General features: G+C 41.6%; 1 protein-coding gene across 1 annotated transcript in view; it reads right to left on the reverse strand.

The window, feature by feature from the left end:
• Positions 1–291: 291 nt before the first annotated feature.
• The window catches only part of LOC124619866 (protein sly1 homolog), a 201,829-nt gene continuing 181,859 nt past the window's right edge, over positions 292–20,261 (reverse strand). The window contains exons 13-15 of the mRNA XM_047146485.1: positions 6,588–6,797; positions 711–791; positions 292–621 (exon numbers count right to left, since the gene is read on the reverse strand). Of these exons, the coding sequence (XP_047002441.1) occupies positions 592–621; positions 711–791; positions 6,588–6,797 (321 nt within the window). The 3' untranslated portion in view covers positions 292–591. The remainder of the gene's footprint in view (positions 622–710; positions 792–6,587; positions 6,798–20,261) is intronic.

Here is a 20,261-nt window from a genome sequence, read left to right on the forward strand (position 1 = left end):
AAGACGGGGTTAGGAACCTTAAAGGACTTCTCTGCATGCAAGCCCCCCCCCCCCTTCCCCCATTACAACAAATTCATCTTGTGGCTGCTGCCTGTAAGTGTGTACATAGATATTACACTTACTTCAGGATATGTCAGATGAGTTACTCATTTCACACAATATGTTTCATGTGAAACTTATACTTATTTTTCATACTTTAAGACAAATATACATTCCAAAAGTTATAATTTTATACAGAATAAAGTTATAATTTTATACAGAATAAAACTAGAATTTCTATTTCGTAATACATATTACAATCAAATTTCTTTGTACACATTGCATGAAAAATTGTCTGCAGATTTTTCTTCTGAGGAGTGTGTTGCACCTGTACAGAAATGAAATATTTCATTTGTTCCTCCAAAACTGATGATGTTTAACTCCATGATAAAAATAAGAAAAACTTCAACCATGCATCAGAAATTCACAAGACACTATGCAAAAGTCACTTCTTCATATTAAAAATTTCTGTTGCGCAAAGGTTTTTTAATGCTAATACTAGCACTTCCAGTTGCAGGTTGACTTTCCACCGAAGAACTGCATGAACTGCAATCAATGAATCTCTTGCCCCAACAAAGAAAGCTGAAAAAAAGGAAATAATTCATTAATTTTATTTTTAATTATCTTCTGACAGCCTTACATTAAATTTATTACTTTCACAATTCACTCACTTGTTTTAGGAACTGCTTGGCATTACTGAGAGTTGTTGATCCATATGTAACTCGTTTACTTGTTGGTCCTCCTGCTTTGCCCTGTGAAACCACTCTTTTTTTTGTAGGTAACTGCTTTACATTAGACTCACAATTACAGATAAAGCAGACAGAAATAATTTTGAAACTATATGTAAAAACTCACAATAACTATAGCAGCATGAAATTTTAAATATCTGAGGCACGAACACTGAATGATGCAAAGATCATAAATATGCAGTGGAGCAGCAATGTATGCAAAATATACCATGTGAATGGCATCTTTGTAAGGTATACTCTCCAACGGACTCTCAAGAGTTAACTTTCTAAAATAAGTCTGATACTTCCTTCATTTTCCAAAAAGAATTGTGTTACATGCAGCTGGTAGCAACTAGGAAAAAACAAGACAGAACATAGGTATCCACAATAGGGGAGGAGGGCTACAGACAATATTTATTACAGTAGTCTCATTTATTTCTATAGATAGTTCTCTAGAGTTCTAGAGTTCTACTCAACCACAGAAGTAGATTGCCGAATGTAAGGACAAACACTGGGGCTTTATTAAACATTAGACTGGTTGTCATTTTGTTCGCAGGAAATTATACTGTTTTCTTATCATGGCTGCAGTTTCGATATTGTTTTGTAATCTTGTTGGATATGGACCTTTCCAGAAAACTGCCAAAATAGAGTACCTAATCTTTATTTTGTCACTTCATTGTACAGCCATTAATGAGCTACAAAAACGGACAGTTCCTACACCCAGCACAGTGCACACATGGTTATAATATGCATGCAACACTCTTTCACAATTCCAAGAACAGCTTCTTTATCTGCTGCATATCTTAATCTCAACAGAAGGTTCGCATTTGATCCATCAAGGCTTCCTGAGGCTTCATTAAGTTTTACACAGTAGTAGGGTATGAAAAACACAGTCATATTATATCATAGATGTATTCACCTACACTTCATTTGTGGACCCAAATGCAGAAGAACCAATTTCTGCACTGGAAGAGTGGGAAAATGGTGAAATATCATGGTCAAAAAGGTGTTTGTATCTTCTTCAAACACATGGGTCTTAAGACTATATGGGGTGTAGCTCAGCCATAGAGTTATCAGTTTTGTAGTCCAGTTGTCATGGCTACACAATAATGTGCCATATTACGAAGACAAGGACGATTTTCCTTCAATCCTTGGCAGTTAAGAGATAATTTCATGTTTGCTTTAAAAGATTCCCTTCTTCAATATTCATAAAAAAAAGATGTGCTTTGGCTATACTAATGAAATATGCTTACCTTTAAGTTATAACAGTGATCTACTTTCAAAAACATATTGACAGATAATTGTAGAACATTTACGATGCGGTAAGCTTTGTCTACTTTCTGACAAATTTATTTCTGGGGACACGACACATTCTTAAAGTCAACTAATCAGTTATTTTTTTATATAACACTTTTGAAATCTTGCCCCTTCTTGGACAAATTTCTGCAGGGACCCATGGAACAAAGTGCTCTGACAATACCAGTCACCAATCTCTGTAGCAAGCACAAAAAAACTAAATGAAGAAAATAAATGCCAAATTTATTTATTCTTATGGTGCTTGACAAGTGAAACAGAATCATATAAATATGGTTAAGTCCAGAAAACTAAATTTCTGAACTTTTTCTTGAAATGATTCTTTCAATGACATATTAAGTCTGACAATCTTTATACTAATAACTAGCCTGTTACCTTTGGCTTTGCCCACATGTGTATGTGGCACATATCTCCTCCCATCCCTCTCTCTGTCCATTCCCTCCACCTCCCTTTCTCTTTCTATATCTTTCTTCCCCTCCATTTCTCTTTCCATCTCTTCTGCTGCCCTCTCTCTGGTGATCTCTCTTCCGCCCTCCCTCTGTACATCTTTTCCTACCCCTCTCCCTATAAGGGAAGGGAGTGAGACAGGGTTGTAGCCTGTCCCCGATGTTATTCAATCTGTTTATTGAGCAAGCAGTAAAGGAAACAAAAGAAAAATTCGGAGTAGGTATTAAAGTCCATGGAGAAGAAATAAAAACGTTGTGGTTCGCCGATGACATTGTAATTCTGTCAGAGACAGCAAAGGACTTGGAAGAGCAGTTGAATGGAATGGACAGTGTCTTGAAAGGAGGATATAAGATGAACATCAACAAAAGCAAAACGAGGATAATGGAATGTAGTCGAATTATGTCGGATGATGCCGAGGGAATTAGATTAGGAAATGAGACACTTAAAGTAGTAATGGAGTTTTGCTATTTGGGGAGCAAAATAACTGATGATGGTCGAAGTAGAGAGGATATAAAATGTAGACTGGCAATGGCAAGGAAAGCGTTTCTGAAGAAGAGAAATTTGTTAACATGGAGTATAGATTTAAGTGTCAGGAAGACGTTTCTGAAAGTATTTGTATGGAGTGTAGGCATGTATGGAAGTGAAACATGGACGATAAATAGTTTGGAGAAGAAAAGTATAGAAGCTTTCGAAATGTGGTGCTACAGAAGAATGCTAAAGATTAGATGGGTAGATCACATAACTAATGAGGAGGTATTGAATAGAATTTGGGAAAAGAGGAGTTTGTGGCACAACTTGACAAGAAGAAGGGACCGGTTGGTAGGACATGTTCTGAGGCATCAAGGGATCACAAATTTAGCATTGGAGGGCAGCGTGGAGGGTAAAAATCGTAGAGGGAGACCAAGAGATGAATACACTAAGCAGATTCAGAAGGATGTGGGTTGCGGTAAGTACTGGGAGATGAAGAAGCTTGCACAGGATAAAGTACCATGGAGAGCTGCATCAAACCAGTCTCAGGACTGAAGACGACGACGACAACAACAACAACAACTCCCTATAGGTCTGCTAATGTGCCATTTCCCAGTCTATCTCGTCCTTACCCCATCTCTCTGTCCATCTCCATCTCCCCTGTTGTCCATACCCTCCTATTCCTCTCTCTGAGCATCTCCTCCTCCCCCTCTCTCTGACCATCTCCTCCTCCCCTTCCTATCTCTATCCCTCTCCCCCTCTATTTATCAATCTTCTCTCCCCCCTCCCCTCTCTCTTCACCTACTCCTTCACCTCCTCTCTTTCCATCTCCTCCTCCCCATATATGTGCCCACTTCATCCTCACCCTCTCTGTCCTTCTCCTCCACAATCTGTCCCTCCTCTCCTCTTCCCCTCTCCATCTGTCTATTCCTTCCAGCCCATTCTCTCTCTCCATTCCCTCCTCTACCCATCTCAACTTTCCCTCAGCTACACCCATTTTTATGTAAAGACCACCCAAAAAGAACGATGAAGCAGGCCAATACAGCTCCAACACAACATGCCTACCATCGGTGGCCTGAAAACAGTTTCTTAGCCCTGACGTGTAGGCTGCCCTGCAAAGCAGGTTAATGCTGCTCCCCCACAAAACAACTGTCATTCAGGGCAACATATATGGTGAGGGCTGAAAAAAAAACTTGGTTTCGGCCAATCTCTGCTATTACTGGAGCTAGGAGGTTATAAACATTACAGTGCCAATGCTCGTGAATTTAGCTGTTTGTGTGCCAAATTTAGTTGAAATCGATCCAGTGGTTTGGGAGGAGATCCTAAAAGTACATATGTATGTACATACATACATGCTGCTTTATATTCATAGATGTAAAGGCTACATGACATTGTGTACAGTAAGGAGTGGCACCATTTTATTTGTATTAGTACTGCTAATGTTAAAGATACTGGCTGTTATATTCCCCGTTCATGAAAGACTTTTCATTCTTAGCTAGCTTTTATACAAGCATTTGACTTGTGGCTTCCAAGTGTCAAACTGAAATATCCTTATTTGACTTCAGGTAACATACAGAATACATCAAAATTTGATAAGCTGATGCATTTTTCACTGGGCATACTTAATCCTTTGAATGATATGGATATTGTATTTCATTGCATCCTAGTATTTTATGCAAATATTTCATATGACCATTTAGTTGGAATATATATGTCTTTGCTATTATGGCCTCTTGTTTCCATTTTTTTCTTCACTTTACATCCCATTACTTGTTGTGACTGATATCATGATATTACTTTCACTGCTTTTCTGTTCTACGAAAGCTGAGCAAATTTCATATTTGGAATTCATATGTGACTGCACAATAATGGATTCTTAGTAAGAGTAAATATATAGGATAAATCCTCTGATGTCAATAATAACAACACTTCTCCTGTAAATGTTAAAATAACAGTCTGCTGTGCTCATCACCAGAAAACCAGATAGTGGTTTCTAAAAAAGGTATGGCAAATAATTCTACAGAACTTGTAGAGAACAGAAGTTGTGAGGAAATCCTTGTGAAACAAGCATGTTTTAAAAGGATAGATTGCTACTCACCATATACAGGAGTCACCGAATCACAGACATGCACAAAGAAAAGACAGCTATATATTTAATTTTTTGGCCAAAAGGTCTTCTTCTGATGTAGAAAACACATGCACACATCTACAACAGCACAAGGGCCCCCCACCCCACCCACCCACACAAACAAAAAATTAAGCTGAACTCTTTGAACTTTGTGTTCTACAGATCAAATTCTCTCTGTACCTCCATGGTGGTTTCAGGTCAAATGGTTATGTCAACAACATGAATTGCTTCATACCTGGTATGGATCTTCGTGACAAGTGGAGCCAGATGGACAGTTATTAACAACCATGGAAGGTGACAAAGCATTAAGTCAGTGGGAGAGGACAAGCTAATGGTTGCGCTACAATTTGTTGCCTGTTTCTTGCTTAACAGGTCGATGAAATTAGTTAAATCTATTACTTCATAGGAAATTTAGAGCTCTCAAACCCTGTATTAATCTTCATGACAAGTAGAGTCAGTTGAGAAAGTGGTCCATAGAGAGTAGGTCAAAGTCAGTTTTCCATTCTATGATGTCAATAAGGGAAGGTAACAAAGCAATAAGTAAGTGGCAGAGGGCAAGTCAATAGATGTGCTACAATTTGTTACCTGCTCCTTGTTTAACAGGTAGATAAAATTAATTACATACACTGACTTGTGAGAAATGTATTTAGAGCTTTCGCAGCATGTCGTGGGTGTTAAAATTTGCCAAAAGGAGTATTGGGTGGAGGAGTTGTTTGATTAATTCAGTAACAGCTGAACTGAGGGAATTATTTGGCGGCAGATAGCTGTAACACATGGTGATCTTCGCAAGAACACAAATTGTGATGTCAGCTACTTGTAGTTGGTGTGGAGTGATCTGGTCGTAACAGCTATCCTTGTTGAGGATGAACACGTCTTCTTTAGCTCTTTCACCATCAGAATTGTCCATCCACAGGATTATTTGAAGTGAGTCTCTTGGAATCGTGGGGTTGTCTTATACTAGAGCTTCTTGCTCCTCTGTCTTCAACAAGTATGTGATCTGAATACTGAGGCATGTACTATAGGATGCATTTACTTCTTCAGAGTGTCTTAGTTACAGCCAAGTCAGAATGTTTGAACAGGTATACAGTCTGAAAAGCAGGAAACTGGCCAACTTGCCATCAGAAAGACTGTCATACTTTTCAACTAAGTGAATAATATGTGGCATATGGCTGTTACAGTCAAATGCTCCCCTACTTCTATACTCACATTGTGGAAGATGAATAGCAAAAGAGAATGGAATTTTAGTATGGCGCCCCAGATGGCATACAAACAAAAATGTAAGTGAAAACTATTTTACACTATATAACATATAACTGCAAAAATGACATCTCACTTAAATAGACTAATTTCAAGTACATATTCTGTCTGCTTCTCCACTACTAATGTTCTCTGAAAAAAATCTTTTTATAATTTAATTCCTCAAAAGGAAAAGATAACTCAGATTCAAGACTTTCGTCACTAACCTTTGTATAATCCACTAGATTTTGGTATTCAATGTAGTTTCCGCCACCAACAACAAACACAATTGCCTCTTGGAATGGCATCCTGTTTCTCGGTATCTGTGAACTGTCTAATGGTCTCAACTGTTTAGGATCAAAGTACCTGAAATCTTCTGTTTCTTGTGATGTCTTCATCTCCATGAGTTCATCAACTAACCTAGTGACTGGTAAATTCTGAAAAAAAAAGAAAAAAGAAAAGGAAAAAATGGAATTATATCAGACAACACAGTAAAATAAAATAGGGAAAGGGCAAAGAAGAGGAAAAAAAAAACAAAAACAAATTTTAACAGTGAAATATATATTTTGCAGACAATGTTAGTTAGGGTGAAGAAAGGAAATTAACCAAAGTAATTTGGCGTGTGTGTGTATATATATATATATATATAATGGAAGGAAACATTCCACGTGGGAAAAATTATATATAAAAAACAAAGATGAGGTGACTTACCGAACAAAAGCGCTGGCAGGTCGATAGACACACAAACAAACACAAACATACACACAAAATTCAAGCTTTCGCAACAAACTGTTGCCTCATCAGGAAAGAGGGAAGGAGAGGGGAAGACGAAAGGAAGTGGGTTTTAAGGGAGAGGGTAAGGAGTCATTCCAATCCCGGGAGCGGAAAGACTTACCTTAGGGGGAAAAAAGGACAGGTATACACTCGCACACACGCACATATCCATCCACACATACAGACACAAGCAGACATATTTAAAGACCAACATATATATATATATATATATATATATATATATATATATATATATATAAAAGATGATGTGACTTACCAAATGTACACACAAAATTCAAGCTTTCGCAACAAACTGTTGCCTCATCACGAAAGAGGGAAGGAGAGGGAAAGACGAAAGGATGTGGGTTTTAAGGGATAGGGTAAGGAGTCATTCCAATCCCGGGAGCGGAAAGACTTACCTTAGGGGGAAAAAAGAACGGGTATATACTCGCACACACACACATATCCATCCACACATATACAGACACAAGCAGACATATTTAAAGACAAAGAGTTTGGACAGAAATGTCAGTCGAGGCAGAAGTGCAGAGGCAAAGATGTTGTTGAATGACAGGTGAGGTACGAGTGGCGGCAACTTGAAATTAGCGGAGATTGAGGCCTGGTGGATAACGGGAACAGAGGATATATTGAAGAGCAAGTTCCCATCTCCGGAGTTCGGATAGGTTGGTGTTGGTGATCCTACCCCTAATGATCCAACTCCCCAAGACACTATCCAAATTGAGCCCTGCCTAGAACAGTTCCATCCCACGTCACAGCGGGACCCACCTCCTCTTCCTCAAAATCACCCTCTTCAAACCTTCCAGGAATTTCTGACTTCCAGCCTTGCCTCTCAAACCTTCTTAAAAAACCTTAATCCTACTCCCAACATCACCACTGCTGAAGCCCAGGCTATCCGTGATCTGAAGGCTGACCGGTCCATCGTCATTCTTCCGGCGGACAAGGGTTCCACGACCGTGGTACTTGATCGTCGGGAGTACGTGGCTGAGGGACTGCGTCAGCTTTCAGACAACACCACATACAAAGTTTGCCAAGGTAATCCCATTCCTGATGTCCAGGCGGAGCTTCAAGGAATCCTCAGAACCTTAGGCCCCCAACAAAACCTTTCACCTGACTCCATCAACCTCCTGACCCCACCGACACCCCGCACCCCTACCTTTTACCTTCTTCCTAAAATTCACAAACCCAATCATCCCGGCCGCCCCATTGTAGCTGGTTACCAAGCCCCCACAGAACCTCTCTCTGCCTACGTAGATCAACACCTTCAACCCATTACATGCAGTCTCCCATCCTTCATCAACGTCACCAACCACTTTCTCGAACGCCTGGAATCCTTACCCAATCTGTTACCCCCAGAATCCATCCTTGTAACCATTGATGCCACTTCCTTGTACACAAATATCCCACACGTCCAGGGCCTCACTGCGATGGAGCACTTCCTTTCACGCCGATCACCTGCCACCCTACCTAAAACCTCTTTCCTCATTACCTTAGTCAGCTTCATCCTGACCCACAACTTCTTCACTTTTGAAGGCCAGACATACCAACAATTAAAGGGAACAGCCATGGGTACCAGGATGGCCCCTTCGTACGCCAACCTATTCATGGGTTGCTTAGAGGAAGCCTTCTTGGTTACCCAGGCCTGCCAACCCGAAGTTTGGTACAGATTTATTGATGACATCTTCATGATCTGGACCCACAGTGAAGAACTCCAGAATTTCCTCTCCAACCTCAACTCCTTTGGTTCCATCAGATTCACCTGATCCGACTCCAAATCCCATGCCACTTTCCTTGATGTTGACCTCCACCTGTCCAATGGCCAGCTTCACACGTCCGTCCACATCAAACCCACCAACAAGCAACAGCACCTCCATTACGACAGCTGCCACCCATTCCACATCAAACGGTCCCTTCCCTACAGCCTAGGTCTTCGTGGCAAACGAATCTGCTCCAGTCCTGAATCCCTGAAGCATTACACCAACAACCTGATAACAGCTTTCACATCCCGCAACTACCCTCCCAACCTGGTACAGAAGCAAATAACCAGAGCCACTTCCTCATCCCCTCAAACCCAGAACCTCCCACAGAAGAACCACAAAAGTGCCCCACTTGTGACAGGATACTTTCTGGGACTGGATCAGATTCTGAATGTGGCTCTCCAGCAGGGATACGGCTTCCTCAAATCCTGCCCTGAAATAAGATCCATCCTTCATGAAATCCTCCCCACTCCACCAAGAGTGTCTTTCCGTCGTCCACCTAACCTTCGTAACCTATTAGTTCATCCCTATGAAATCCCCAAACCACCTTCCCTACCCGCTGGCTCCTACCCTTGTAATCGCCCCCGGTATAAAACCTGTCCCATGCACCCTCCCACCACAACCTACTCCAGTCCTGTAACCCGGAAGGTGTACACGATCAAAGGCAGAGCCTCGTGTGAAAGCACCCACGTGATCTACCAACTGACCTGCCTACACTGTGACGCATTCTATGTGGGAATGACCAGCAACAAACTGTCCATTCGCATGAATGGACACAGGCAGACAGTGTTTGTTGGTAATGAGGATCACCCTGTGGCTAAACATGCCTTGGTGCATGGCCAGCACATCTTGGCACAGTGTTACACCGTCCGGGTTATCTGGATACTTCCCACTAACACCAACCTGTCAGAACTCTGGAGATGGGAAGTTGCCCTTCGGTATATCCTCTCTTCTTGTTATCTGCCAGGCCTCAACCTCCGCTAATTTCAAGTTGCCGCTGCTCATACCTCACCTGTCTTTCAACAACATCTTTGCCTCTGTACTTCCGCCTCGACTGACATCTCTGCCGAAACTCTTTGCCTTTACAAATGTCTGCTTGTGTCTGTGTATGTGCGGATGGATATGCGTGTGTGTGCGAGTGTATACCTGTCCTTTTTTCCCCCTAAGGTAAGTCTTTCCGCTCCCGGGATTGGAATGACTCCTTACCCTCTCCCTTAAAACCCACATCCTTTTATCTTTCCCTCTCCTTCCCTCTTTCCTGACGAAGCAACCGTTGGTTGCGAAAGCTTGAATTTTGTGGGTGTGTTTGTGTTTGTTTGTGTGTCTATCAACATCTACATCTACATCTACATCTACATTTATACTCCGCAAGCCACCCAACGGTGTGTGGCGGAGGGCACTGTCATTACCTCCCTTTCCTGTTGCAGTCGCGTATGGTTCGCGGGAAGAACGACTGTCTGAAAGCCTCCGTGCGTGCTCTAATCTCTCTAATTTTACATTTGTGATCTCCTCGGGAGGTATAAGTAGGGGGAAGCAATATATTCGATACCTCATCCAGAAACGCACCCTCTCGAAACCTGGCGAGCAAGCTACACCGCGACGCAGAGCGCCTCTCTTGCAGAGTCTGCCACTTGAGTTTCTTAAACATCTCCATAATGCTATCACGGTTACCAAATAACCCTGTGACGAAACGCGCCGCTCTTCTTTGGATCTTCTCTATCTCCTCCGTCAACCCGATCTGGTATGGATCCCATACTGATGTGCAGTACTCAAGTAAAGGTCAAATGAGTGTTTTGTAAGCCACCTCCTTTGTTGATGGACTATATTTTCTAAGGACTCTCCCAATGAATCTCAACCTGGTACCCGCCTTACCAACAATTAATTTTATATGATCATTCCACTTCAAATCGTTCCGCACGCATACTCCCAGATATTTTACAGAAGTAACTGCTACCAGTGTTTGTTCCGCTATCATATAATCATACAATAAAGGATCCTTCTTTCTATGTATTCGCAATACATTACATTTGTCTATGTTAAGGGTCAGTTGCCACTCCCTGCACCAAGTGCCTATCCGCTGCAGATCTTCCTGCATTTCGCTACAATTTTCTAATGCTGCAACTTCTCTGTATACTACAGCATCATCCGCGAAAAGCCGCATGGAACTTTGGACACTATCTACTAGGTCATTTATATATATTGTGAAAAGCAATGGTCCCATAACACTCCCCTGCGGCACGCCAGAGGTTACTTTAACGTCTGTAGACGTCTTCCCATTGATAACAACATGCCGTGTTCTGTTTGCTAAAAACTCTTCAATCCAGCCACACAGCTGGTCTGATATTCTGTAGGCTCTTACTTTGTTTATCAGGCGACAGTGTGGAACTGTATCGAACGCCTTCCGGAAGTCAAGAAAAATAGTATCTACCTGGGAGCCTGTATCTAATATTTTCTGGGTCTCATGAACAAATAAATCGAGTTGGGTCTCACACGATCGCTGTTTCCGGAATCCATGTTGATTGCTACATAGTAGATTCTGGGTTTCCAAAAACGACATGATACTCGAGCAAAAAACATGTTCTAAAATTCTACAACAGATCGACGTCAGAGATATAGGTCTATAGTTTTGCGCATCTGCTCGACGACCCCTCTTGAAGACTGGGACTATCTGTGCTCTTTTCCAATCATTTGGAACCTTCCGTTTCTCTAGAGACTTGCGGTACACGGCTGTTAGAAGGGGGGCAAGTTCTTTCGCGTACTCTGTGTAGAATCGAATTGGTATCCCGTCAGGTCCAGTGGACTTTCTTCTGTTGAGTGATTCCAGTTGCTTTTCTATTCCTTGGACACTTATTTCGGTGTCAGCCATTTTTTCGTTTGTGCGAGGATTTAGAGAAGGAACTGCAGTGCGTTCTTCCTCTGTGAAACAGCTTTGGAAAAAGGTGTTTAGTATTTCAGCTTTACGCATGTCATCCTCTGTTTCAATGCCATCATCATCCCGGAGTGTGTGGATATGCTGTTTCGAGCCACTTACTGATTTAACGTAAGACCAGAACTTCCTAGGATTTTCTGTCAAGGCGGTACATAGAATTTTACTTTCGAATTCACTGAACGCTTCACGCATAGCCCTCCTTACGCTAACTTTGACATCGTTTAGCTTCTGTTTGTTTGAGAGGTTTTGGCTGCGTTTAAACTTGGAGTGAAGCTCTCTTTGCTTCCGCAGTAGTTTCCTAACTTTGTTGCTGTACCACTGTGGGTTTTTCCCGTCCCTCACAGTTTTACTCGGTACGTACCTGTCTAAAACGCATTTTACAATTGCCTTGAACTTTTTCCATAAACACTCAACATTGTCAGTGTCGGAACAGAAATTTTCGTTTTGATCTGTTAGGTAGTCTGAAATCTGCCTTCTATTACTCTTGCTAAACAGATAAACCTTCCTCCCTTTTTTTATATTCCTATTAACTTCCATATTCAGGGATGCTGCAACGGCCTTATGATCACTGATTCCCTGTTCTGCACTTACAGAGTCGAAAAGTTCAGGTCTGTTTGTTATCAGTAGGTCCAAGATGTTATCTCCATGAGTCGGTTCTCTGTTTAATTGCTCGAGATAATTTTCGGATAGTGCACTCAGTATAATGTCAGTCGATGCTCTGTCCCTACCACCCGTCCTAAACGTCTGAGTGTCCCAGTCTATATCTGGTAAATTGAAATCTCCACCTAAGACTATAACATGCTGAGAAAATTTATGTGAAATGCATTCCAAATTTTCTCTCAGTTGTTCTGCCACTAATGCTGCTGAGTCGGGAGGTCGGTAAAAGGAGCCAATTATTAACCTAGCTCGGTTGTTGAGTGTAACCTCCACCCATAATAATTCACAGGAACTATCCACTTCTACTTCACTACAGGATAAACTACTACTAACAGCGACAAACACTCCACCACCGGTTGCATGCAATCTATCCTTTCTAAACACCGTCTGTACCTTTGTAAAAATTTCAGCAGAATTTACCTCTGGCTTCAGCCAGCTTTCTGTACCTATAACGATTTCAGCTTCGGTGCTTTCTATCAGCACTTGAAGTTCCGGTACTTTACCAACACAGCTTCGACAGTTTACAATTACAATACCGATTGCTGCTGGGTCCCCGCAAGTCCTGACTTTGCCCCGCACCCGTTGAGGCTGTTGCCCTTTCTGTACTTGTCCAAGGCCATCTAACCTAAAAAACGGCCCAGCCCACGCCACACGACCCCTGCTACCCGTGTAGCCGCTTGTTGCGTGTAGTGGACTCCTGACCTATCCAGCGGAACCCGAAACCCCACCACCCTATGGCTCAAGTCGAGGAATCTGAAGCCCACACAGTCGCAGAACCGTCTCAGCCTCTGATTCAGACCCTCCACTCGGCTCTGTACCAAAGGTCCGCAGTCAGTCCTGTCGACGATGCTGCAGATGGTGAGCTCTGCTTTCATCCTGTTAGCGAGACTGGCAGTCTTCACCAAATCAGATAGCCGCCGGAAGCCAGAGAGGATTTCCTCCGATCAATAGCAACACACATCATTGGTGCCGACATGAGCGACCACCTGCAGATGGGTGCGCCCTGTACCTTTCATGGCATCCGGAAGGACCCTTTCCACATCTGGAATGACTCCCCCCGGTATGCACACGGAGTGCACATTGGTTTTCTTCCCCTCTCTTGCTGCCATATCCCTTAAGGGGCCCCATTACGCGCCTGATGTTGGAGCTCCCAACTACCAGTAAGCCCACCCTCTGCGACCGTCCGGATCTTGCAGACTGAGGGGCGACCTCTGGAACAGGACAAGCAGCCATGTCAGGCCGAAGATCAGTATCAGGTGGAGACAGAGCCTGATACCGGTTCGCCAGGCAAACTGGAGAGGCCTTCCGTTCAGCCCTCTGGAATGTCTTTCGCCCCCTGCCACACCTTGAGACGACCTCCCACTCTACCACAGGTGGGGGATCAGCCTCAATGTGGGTAGTATCCTGGGCAACCACAGTCGTAGTCTGATCGGGGGATGCGTAGGACAAGCTGGCCGTCCCCGACAAACCCCCATCCGGACCCCCACAGTGATGCCCATTGGCAACAGCCTCAAGCTGTGTGACCGAAGCCAACACTGCCTGAAGCTGGGAGCGAAGGGATGCCAACTCAGTCTGCATCCGAACACAGCAGTTGCAGTCCCTATCCATGCTAAAAACTGTTGTGCAAAGAACGTCTGAACTGATCTACAAAGAGCGCAAAAATCGACACAAAATTTAAACGGTTATTAAAATACAAGATTGCCTAGTAAATGCAGTAATGCTGCTACTTGCGCACTGCTGACACACTGCTCAGGGGCGGAAGGAGACTACGCGATTTTACACTATTCGGGTACTAAAACGTGATGCTACAACTCTCAAATACTATAATACGCCCGAAATATATGAATTAAACAATGCAAGTACCAAAAACACGCAAAGAAATTAAGAATTAAACTATGTAACAACTGAGTGAGGTAGGAGTATACGACTTGCTGCTGCAGCTGCTTATCCAACGGCGGCAGGGAGCACACTTGGGGATGCCAACGCTTTCGCTTGGTAAGTTACATCATCTTACACACACCCGTTAAATGCAGTCTCTCATCCTTCATCAAAGACACCAACCACTTTCTCGAACGCCCGGAATCCTTATCCAATCTGTTAGCCCCGGAAACCATCCTTGTAGCCATTGATGCCACTTCCCTATACACAAATATCCCGCATGTCCAGGGCCTCGCTGCGATGGAGCACTTCCTTTCACGCCGATCACCTGCCACCCTACCTAAAACCTCTTTCCTCATTACCTTAGCAAGCTTCATCCAAACTCACAACTTCTTCACTTTCGAAGGCCAGACATACCAACAATTAAAGGGAACAGCCACGTGTACCAGGATGGCCCCCTCGTACGCCAATCTATTTATGGGTCACTTAGAGGAAGCCTTCTTGGTTACCCAGGCCTGCCAACCCAAAGTTTGGTACAGATTTATTGATGACATCTTCATGATCTGGACTCACAGTAAAGAAGAACTCCAGAATTTCCTCTCCAACCTCAACTCCTTTGGTTCCATCAGATTCACCTGGTCCTAGTCCAAATCCCATGCCACTTTCCTCGATGTTGACCTCCATCTGTCCAATGGCCAGCTTCACATGTCCGTCCACATCAAACCCACCAACAAGCAACAGTACCTCCATTATGACAGCTGCCACCCATTCTATATCAAACGGTCCCTTCCCTACAGCTTAGGTCTTTGTGGCAAACGAATCTGCTCCAGTCCTGAATCCCTGAACCATTACACCAACAACCTGAAAACAGCTTTCGCATCCCGCAACTACCCTCCTGACCTGGTACAGAAGCAAATAACCAGAGCCACTTCCTCATCCCTTCAAACCCAGAACCTCCCACAGAAGAACCACAAAAGTGCCCCACTTGTGACAGGATACTTTCCGGGACTGGGTCAGACTCTGAATGTGGCTCTCCAACAGGGATACGACTCCCTCAAATCCTGCCCTAAAATGAGATCCATCCTTCATGAAATCCCCCCCACTCAACCAAGAGTGTCTTTGCGCCGTCCACCTAACCTTCATAACCTCTTGGTTCATCCCTATGAAATCCCCAAACCACCTTCCCTACCCTCTGGCTCCTACCCCTGTAACTGCCCCCGGTGTAAAACCTGTCCATGCATCCTCCCACCACCACCTACTCCAGTCCTGTAACCCGGAAGATGTACACGATCAAAGGCAGAGCCACGTGTGAAAGCTCCCATGTGATTTACCAACTGACCTGCCTATACTGTGAAGCCTTCTATGTGGGAATGACCAGCAACAAACTGTCCATTCGCATGAACGGACACAGGCAGACAGTGTTTGTTGGGAATGATGATCACCCTGTGGCTAAAAATGCCTTGGTGCACGGCCAGCACATCTTGGCACAGTGTTACACTGTCCGGGTTATCCGGATACTTCCCACTGACACCAACCTATCAGAACTCCGGAGATGGGAACTTGCCCTTCAATATATCCTCTCTTCCCGTTACCCACCAGGCCTCAACCTCCACTAATTTCAAATTGCCGCCCCTCGTACATCACTTGTCACTCAACAACTTCTTTGCCTCTGTACTTCCACCTCGACTGACATCTCTGCCCAACCTCTTTGCCTTTACATATGTCTGCCTGTGTCTGTATATGTGCGGATGGATGTGTGCGCGCGTGTGCTTCCCCCCTAAGGTAAGTTTTTCTGCTCCCCGGATTGGAATGATTCCTTACCCTCTCCCTTAAAACCAACATCCTTTCGTCTTTCCCTCTCCTTCCCTCTTTCCTGATGAAGCAACCCTGGGTTGCGAAAGCTTGAAATTTGTGTGTGTGTTTGTGTGTTTTCTTAATTTTGACATTGTTTATGTAATATAAGTTTCATTTTCAAAATATATTTTATCTCCTGTTTGTACTTTCCTTATTTTCTTTATTTTATGGTATCTTAATTAATTTCATTTTGTATGAAAAATGTTTTATGTCCTTATCTTGTCTTACCCCTATGAAAATTGATGTTTGTAAAAGCTTTACAAGCTCTATACACATGTATATGAATTAATCCATATGCTCTGTGATTTATTCTTTATGCAAGTATGGAAACACAAAAGTAAAAGTTTGTTTTTAATGTAATTTGTATTTTACTTATGTTTGAGCCTGTTATACTTCTGGTAAAATTAGAGTGTGCTTTTCTTGTGTCACGAGTGCCACCTGGTGGACAATGTACAGTTCATTTTTTCACCTGTGATCTGTTACCCCCAGTATATGTTTATACTTAGTACTATCATGTACTATTTGAAACTGTGACACCTGGACCATCTAGACAATCATGTCTGACCAAGTACCCCAATACTGTGAGAAGTGGGAACATGTAACGCACCCAAGAACGTCATTGAAAATGATCAATCTGGAGGTCCACATGTTATGGGTTGGAGGGGCATAATGTGGCAGGGGCATACTGACATCCAAATCTTTGAACAAAGTACACTCAGCAGTCAGAATTATTGTGACAATGAACTCCTTTCCCACGTACGCCTTTTCAGGGATGCATTTAGCCTTGACTTCATTTTTATACATGAGAGTGTGCGATTGCATTGAACTGTGCAGGTGAAGAAGTTCTTGGAACAAGAGTATATTCTATGAATGGAGCGGCCTGCCCATTTCTCTGACTAAAATCCCATTCCGCCTGAGTGGAATATGTTAGGGAGATGTACTGCAGCACATCAACATGCACTAATGACTCTCCAGTAACAGTTAACTGCACTGGCAGAGTAACGGCACATCCCACCTCAAGAACTCCTAACCAACTTTGTGGTCAGCATGGGAGCACAACACAGATCATACATTGCTGTCCTTCGAGTGATCTCACACACTATTAAGAGCCATGTGTACCAGTTGTAATGTGGAGGGGACCAGCATGAATCACAGGCACTTCAGTGTAATTATTGTCTTTGAATAAACATGTCATTTCTGTTTGTCTCATTGCGTATTTCTTTCAGTTACAATCTGTACCACAGTGTAGCAGTTCTTCCAATATGTGATCCAAGTTTCAATGAGCTATGTTACTTGGCAGTGATACATCATATGAAACTTAAACTTACTTTCATCCTCAAGTTTTACATTCTAGTTTTTTTTTTTTTTTTTTCCTGCCCCAAACCTGAGGAGAAGTTGGTGATTGGAAGTTCATGAGAAGGTCTTGTTACCGTGACTCACTTATTATATCTGTACACCCATTCCCTTATTTAGTGATAATACAAAATGTGTTGCCCTGGTACAGACGCCATACTCCAAATGTATGCAATACTCCAAATGTAGCGTAGCAGTCTCTTTAGTACACTTATAATACAATACCTTCTAAGCATTCTGCCAATAAAATAAAATCTTTTGTTAACATTAATAACTGTAACCCCACGGTATCTAGTTAAAATAACAACATTTAAGTAAGATTGATATACAAAGAACCCCTATTTTATGTTTTCATGTGGTGCAGATTTAAAAAATGCTAAACTGAGGAATATGAAGAGTTGAGTAAAATGTTAAAATTCTCCAAAATATGAGCAAAATCTCATATAATTGGCATATAGGATTAAAACTCGGAATCCTCTCCAATAATTTGTATAAAATCTGTCTACGTGAAGGAAATTGCATGTAAAATACAATGTTAATACAATAATTTGTGATAATGAATTTCACCAGTTCTTGAAAACTCACAGATGTGCAACAGCAAGTAAAATTTCATCAAAGAATTTAAATTGGTAGCTGGGTACAAGGTATTCAAGCTGTTTTCCAACATGCTAAGACTACAAATTAAATGTTTGAAACACCCATTTCTGAGAGATCATCCTTTGTGCTCACCCAGAAAAAAAAGCAAAAACGAACATTGTAATAAAACTGGTTATGATGAGATAAATGTACTGACCAATCTTGGGAGCATATGAAGTGAACGATACCTCACCAACGACATAAATGCCACAAATACTCTACTACATAGCTAAGCAATGAATATGTACCTTCCAATAAGGATAAACAATTATTTGTATTTTATTTATAAAATTTCTGTTCCAAAGATTATTTTTCATAAATAGATCAATATATGATAGCAATTTCTTGGTAACATGTTGTTAGAGGTAAACCTTTGTTCTTTTGTGCAGTTGGTTGTACGTGTCTGAAGTGTGAGGATAGAGAATGAGTTGTGTGTATTTCATTGCTTTGCATTGTGAAGTGAAATGACTGAAAATATATGTGTAATTCTGCAGAAAGACCACAAGAATTAATATTTTTTAATGATACAGCAACACGGTCCTGCTCTAGACGATTAAATAATGATGAATCACAGAAACGAAGAGAACAACAAGGCATCAATACATAACAAAGAACAGCAAAAATGATCAGCATTTTTATTATTAACAGAACTGATTATTACAGTCAACCGTCCCCGTTACTCGCTGCAGTGTGTCACTATCACAGTGTGGCAAGTGCTGTGAAAATGTGACCAGTTGTTTAAATTACTAACTTCCTACAAACATCTTTATGTCCAACATTGAGCAACAAGGAGGTGGGAACAGTCAGAATATGGTGGCGTTGGTGCCCACGATTTTCTGAAAGTGAAATGCGACTACGGTGTTGGAACATTTTTCTTCTTGCAGATTAAAAGATATTGTGAAAATTTAATGTGACCGAGCAGCCAGAGATGAACCACAGCTACAGAACAGCAACAATAACAGCAAAAAAGGAGTTCGCAAAGAAGAAGAAAAGGATAGAAAAAAAAATAGAAAGTGATGTGAAGAATTAAAAATGTTGATATCCAACAACGAAGCTGGATACTGGAAATATTTTCTTTATTTTTTTAATTATTTGGTGATGTGTTTCATTGTACAATTATTAACAATGACAGTAATTGAGGAATCAAAATGAACACAGAATAACAGAGGCATGGGAGACTTAAGTAGTGTCGTGAAACAAGAATGGGAGAGCTTCATTGATGACACAGCAACACAGGAAAAATAAGACGAGATGATAACAATGACATAAACACAATGCTGCCATTGTTAATAAAAATGAGCAATGACCAGTTTGTAAAAATAAATAAGGAATTTGAAAATAATAAACAAGAAAATAAGATTCAGTTCTCAGAAATAACCAATGATGATAAGAATAGCTTCACAGAAACTGTTCATACAACAAGAGCATTGTCTGATTGCATCAGTAAAAATACAGCTGAATTAAATGATATCTATCAAAAAATTGAGAAGTTAGACGGTTGAGTAGAGTATGTGGAGCCCAAAATAAAAGATATTGAACTTAAATTTGATAATGAATTTAAAATTGTCAAAGATGAGATCACTGAAGTAAAAATAAAGAGCTTTTGGAAAAGTGCATGATGAAATAAGAATTGTTGACAAAAATGTAAATAGTTGAATTTCGACTTTGGAACTAGACTAATGTTGACACCAAACTCGCACTTGTTGGAAGCAATTTTGTTGAACAAATAAAAACGGTACACAGAAAATGTGAAATTAAGAAACAACAAAACTAGCACCCTAGAAAGTAGTGTTTTCGGTTTTGTAAAAAAGTTGAACAACTGTCTAATGATGTCGTTAACAGAAATCTTGTTAACAATGGTGGTACCATGTTTGCAACATTTCACTGAAAAACTTTTTGGGTGAAGGTAGTTTACATCCTGTAGATTTTTTGCAGCGTTGCACAGATAGTTTTGTCTCAATAAACTAATGATGATGCAACTATGTCTATTTTGAGAAAGGATTTTTAGATAAATTTTGTCAGAGTCTGAACAAGCTAGAACAAAA

Source organism: Schistocerca americana, chromosome 6 (genome assembly GCF_021461395.2).
Source record: "Schistocerca americana isolate TAMUIC-IGC-003095 chromosome 6, iqSchAmer2.1, whole genome shotgun sequence".
Taxonomy (NCBI): Eukaryota; Metazoa; Arthropoda; class Insecta; order Orthoptera; family Acrididae; genus Schistocerca; species Schistocerca americana.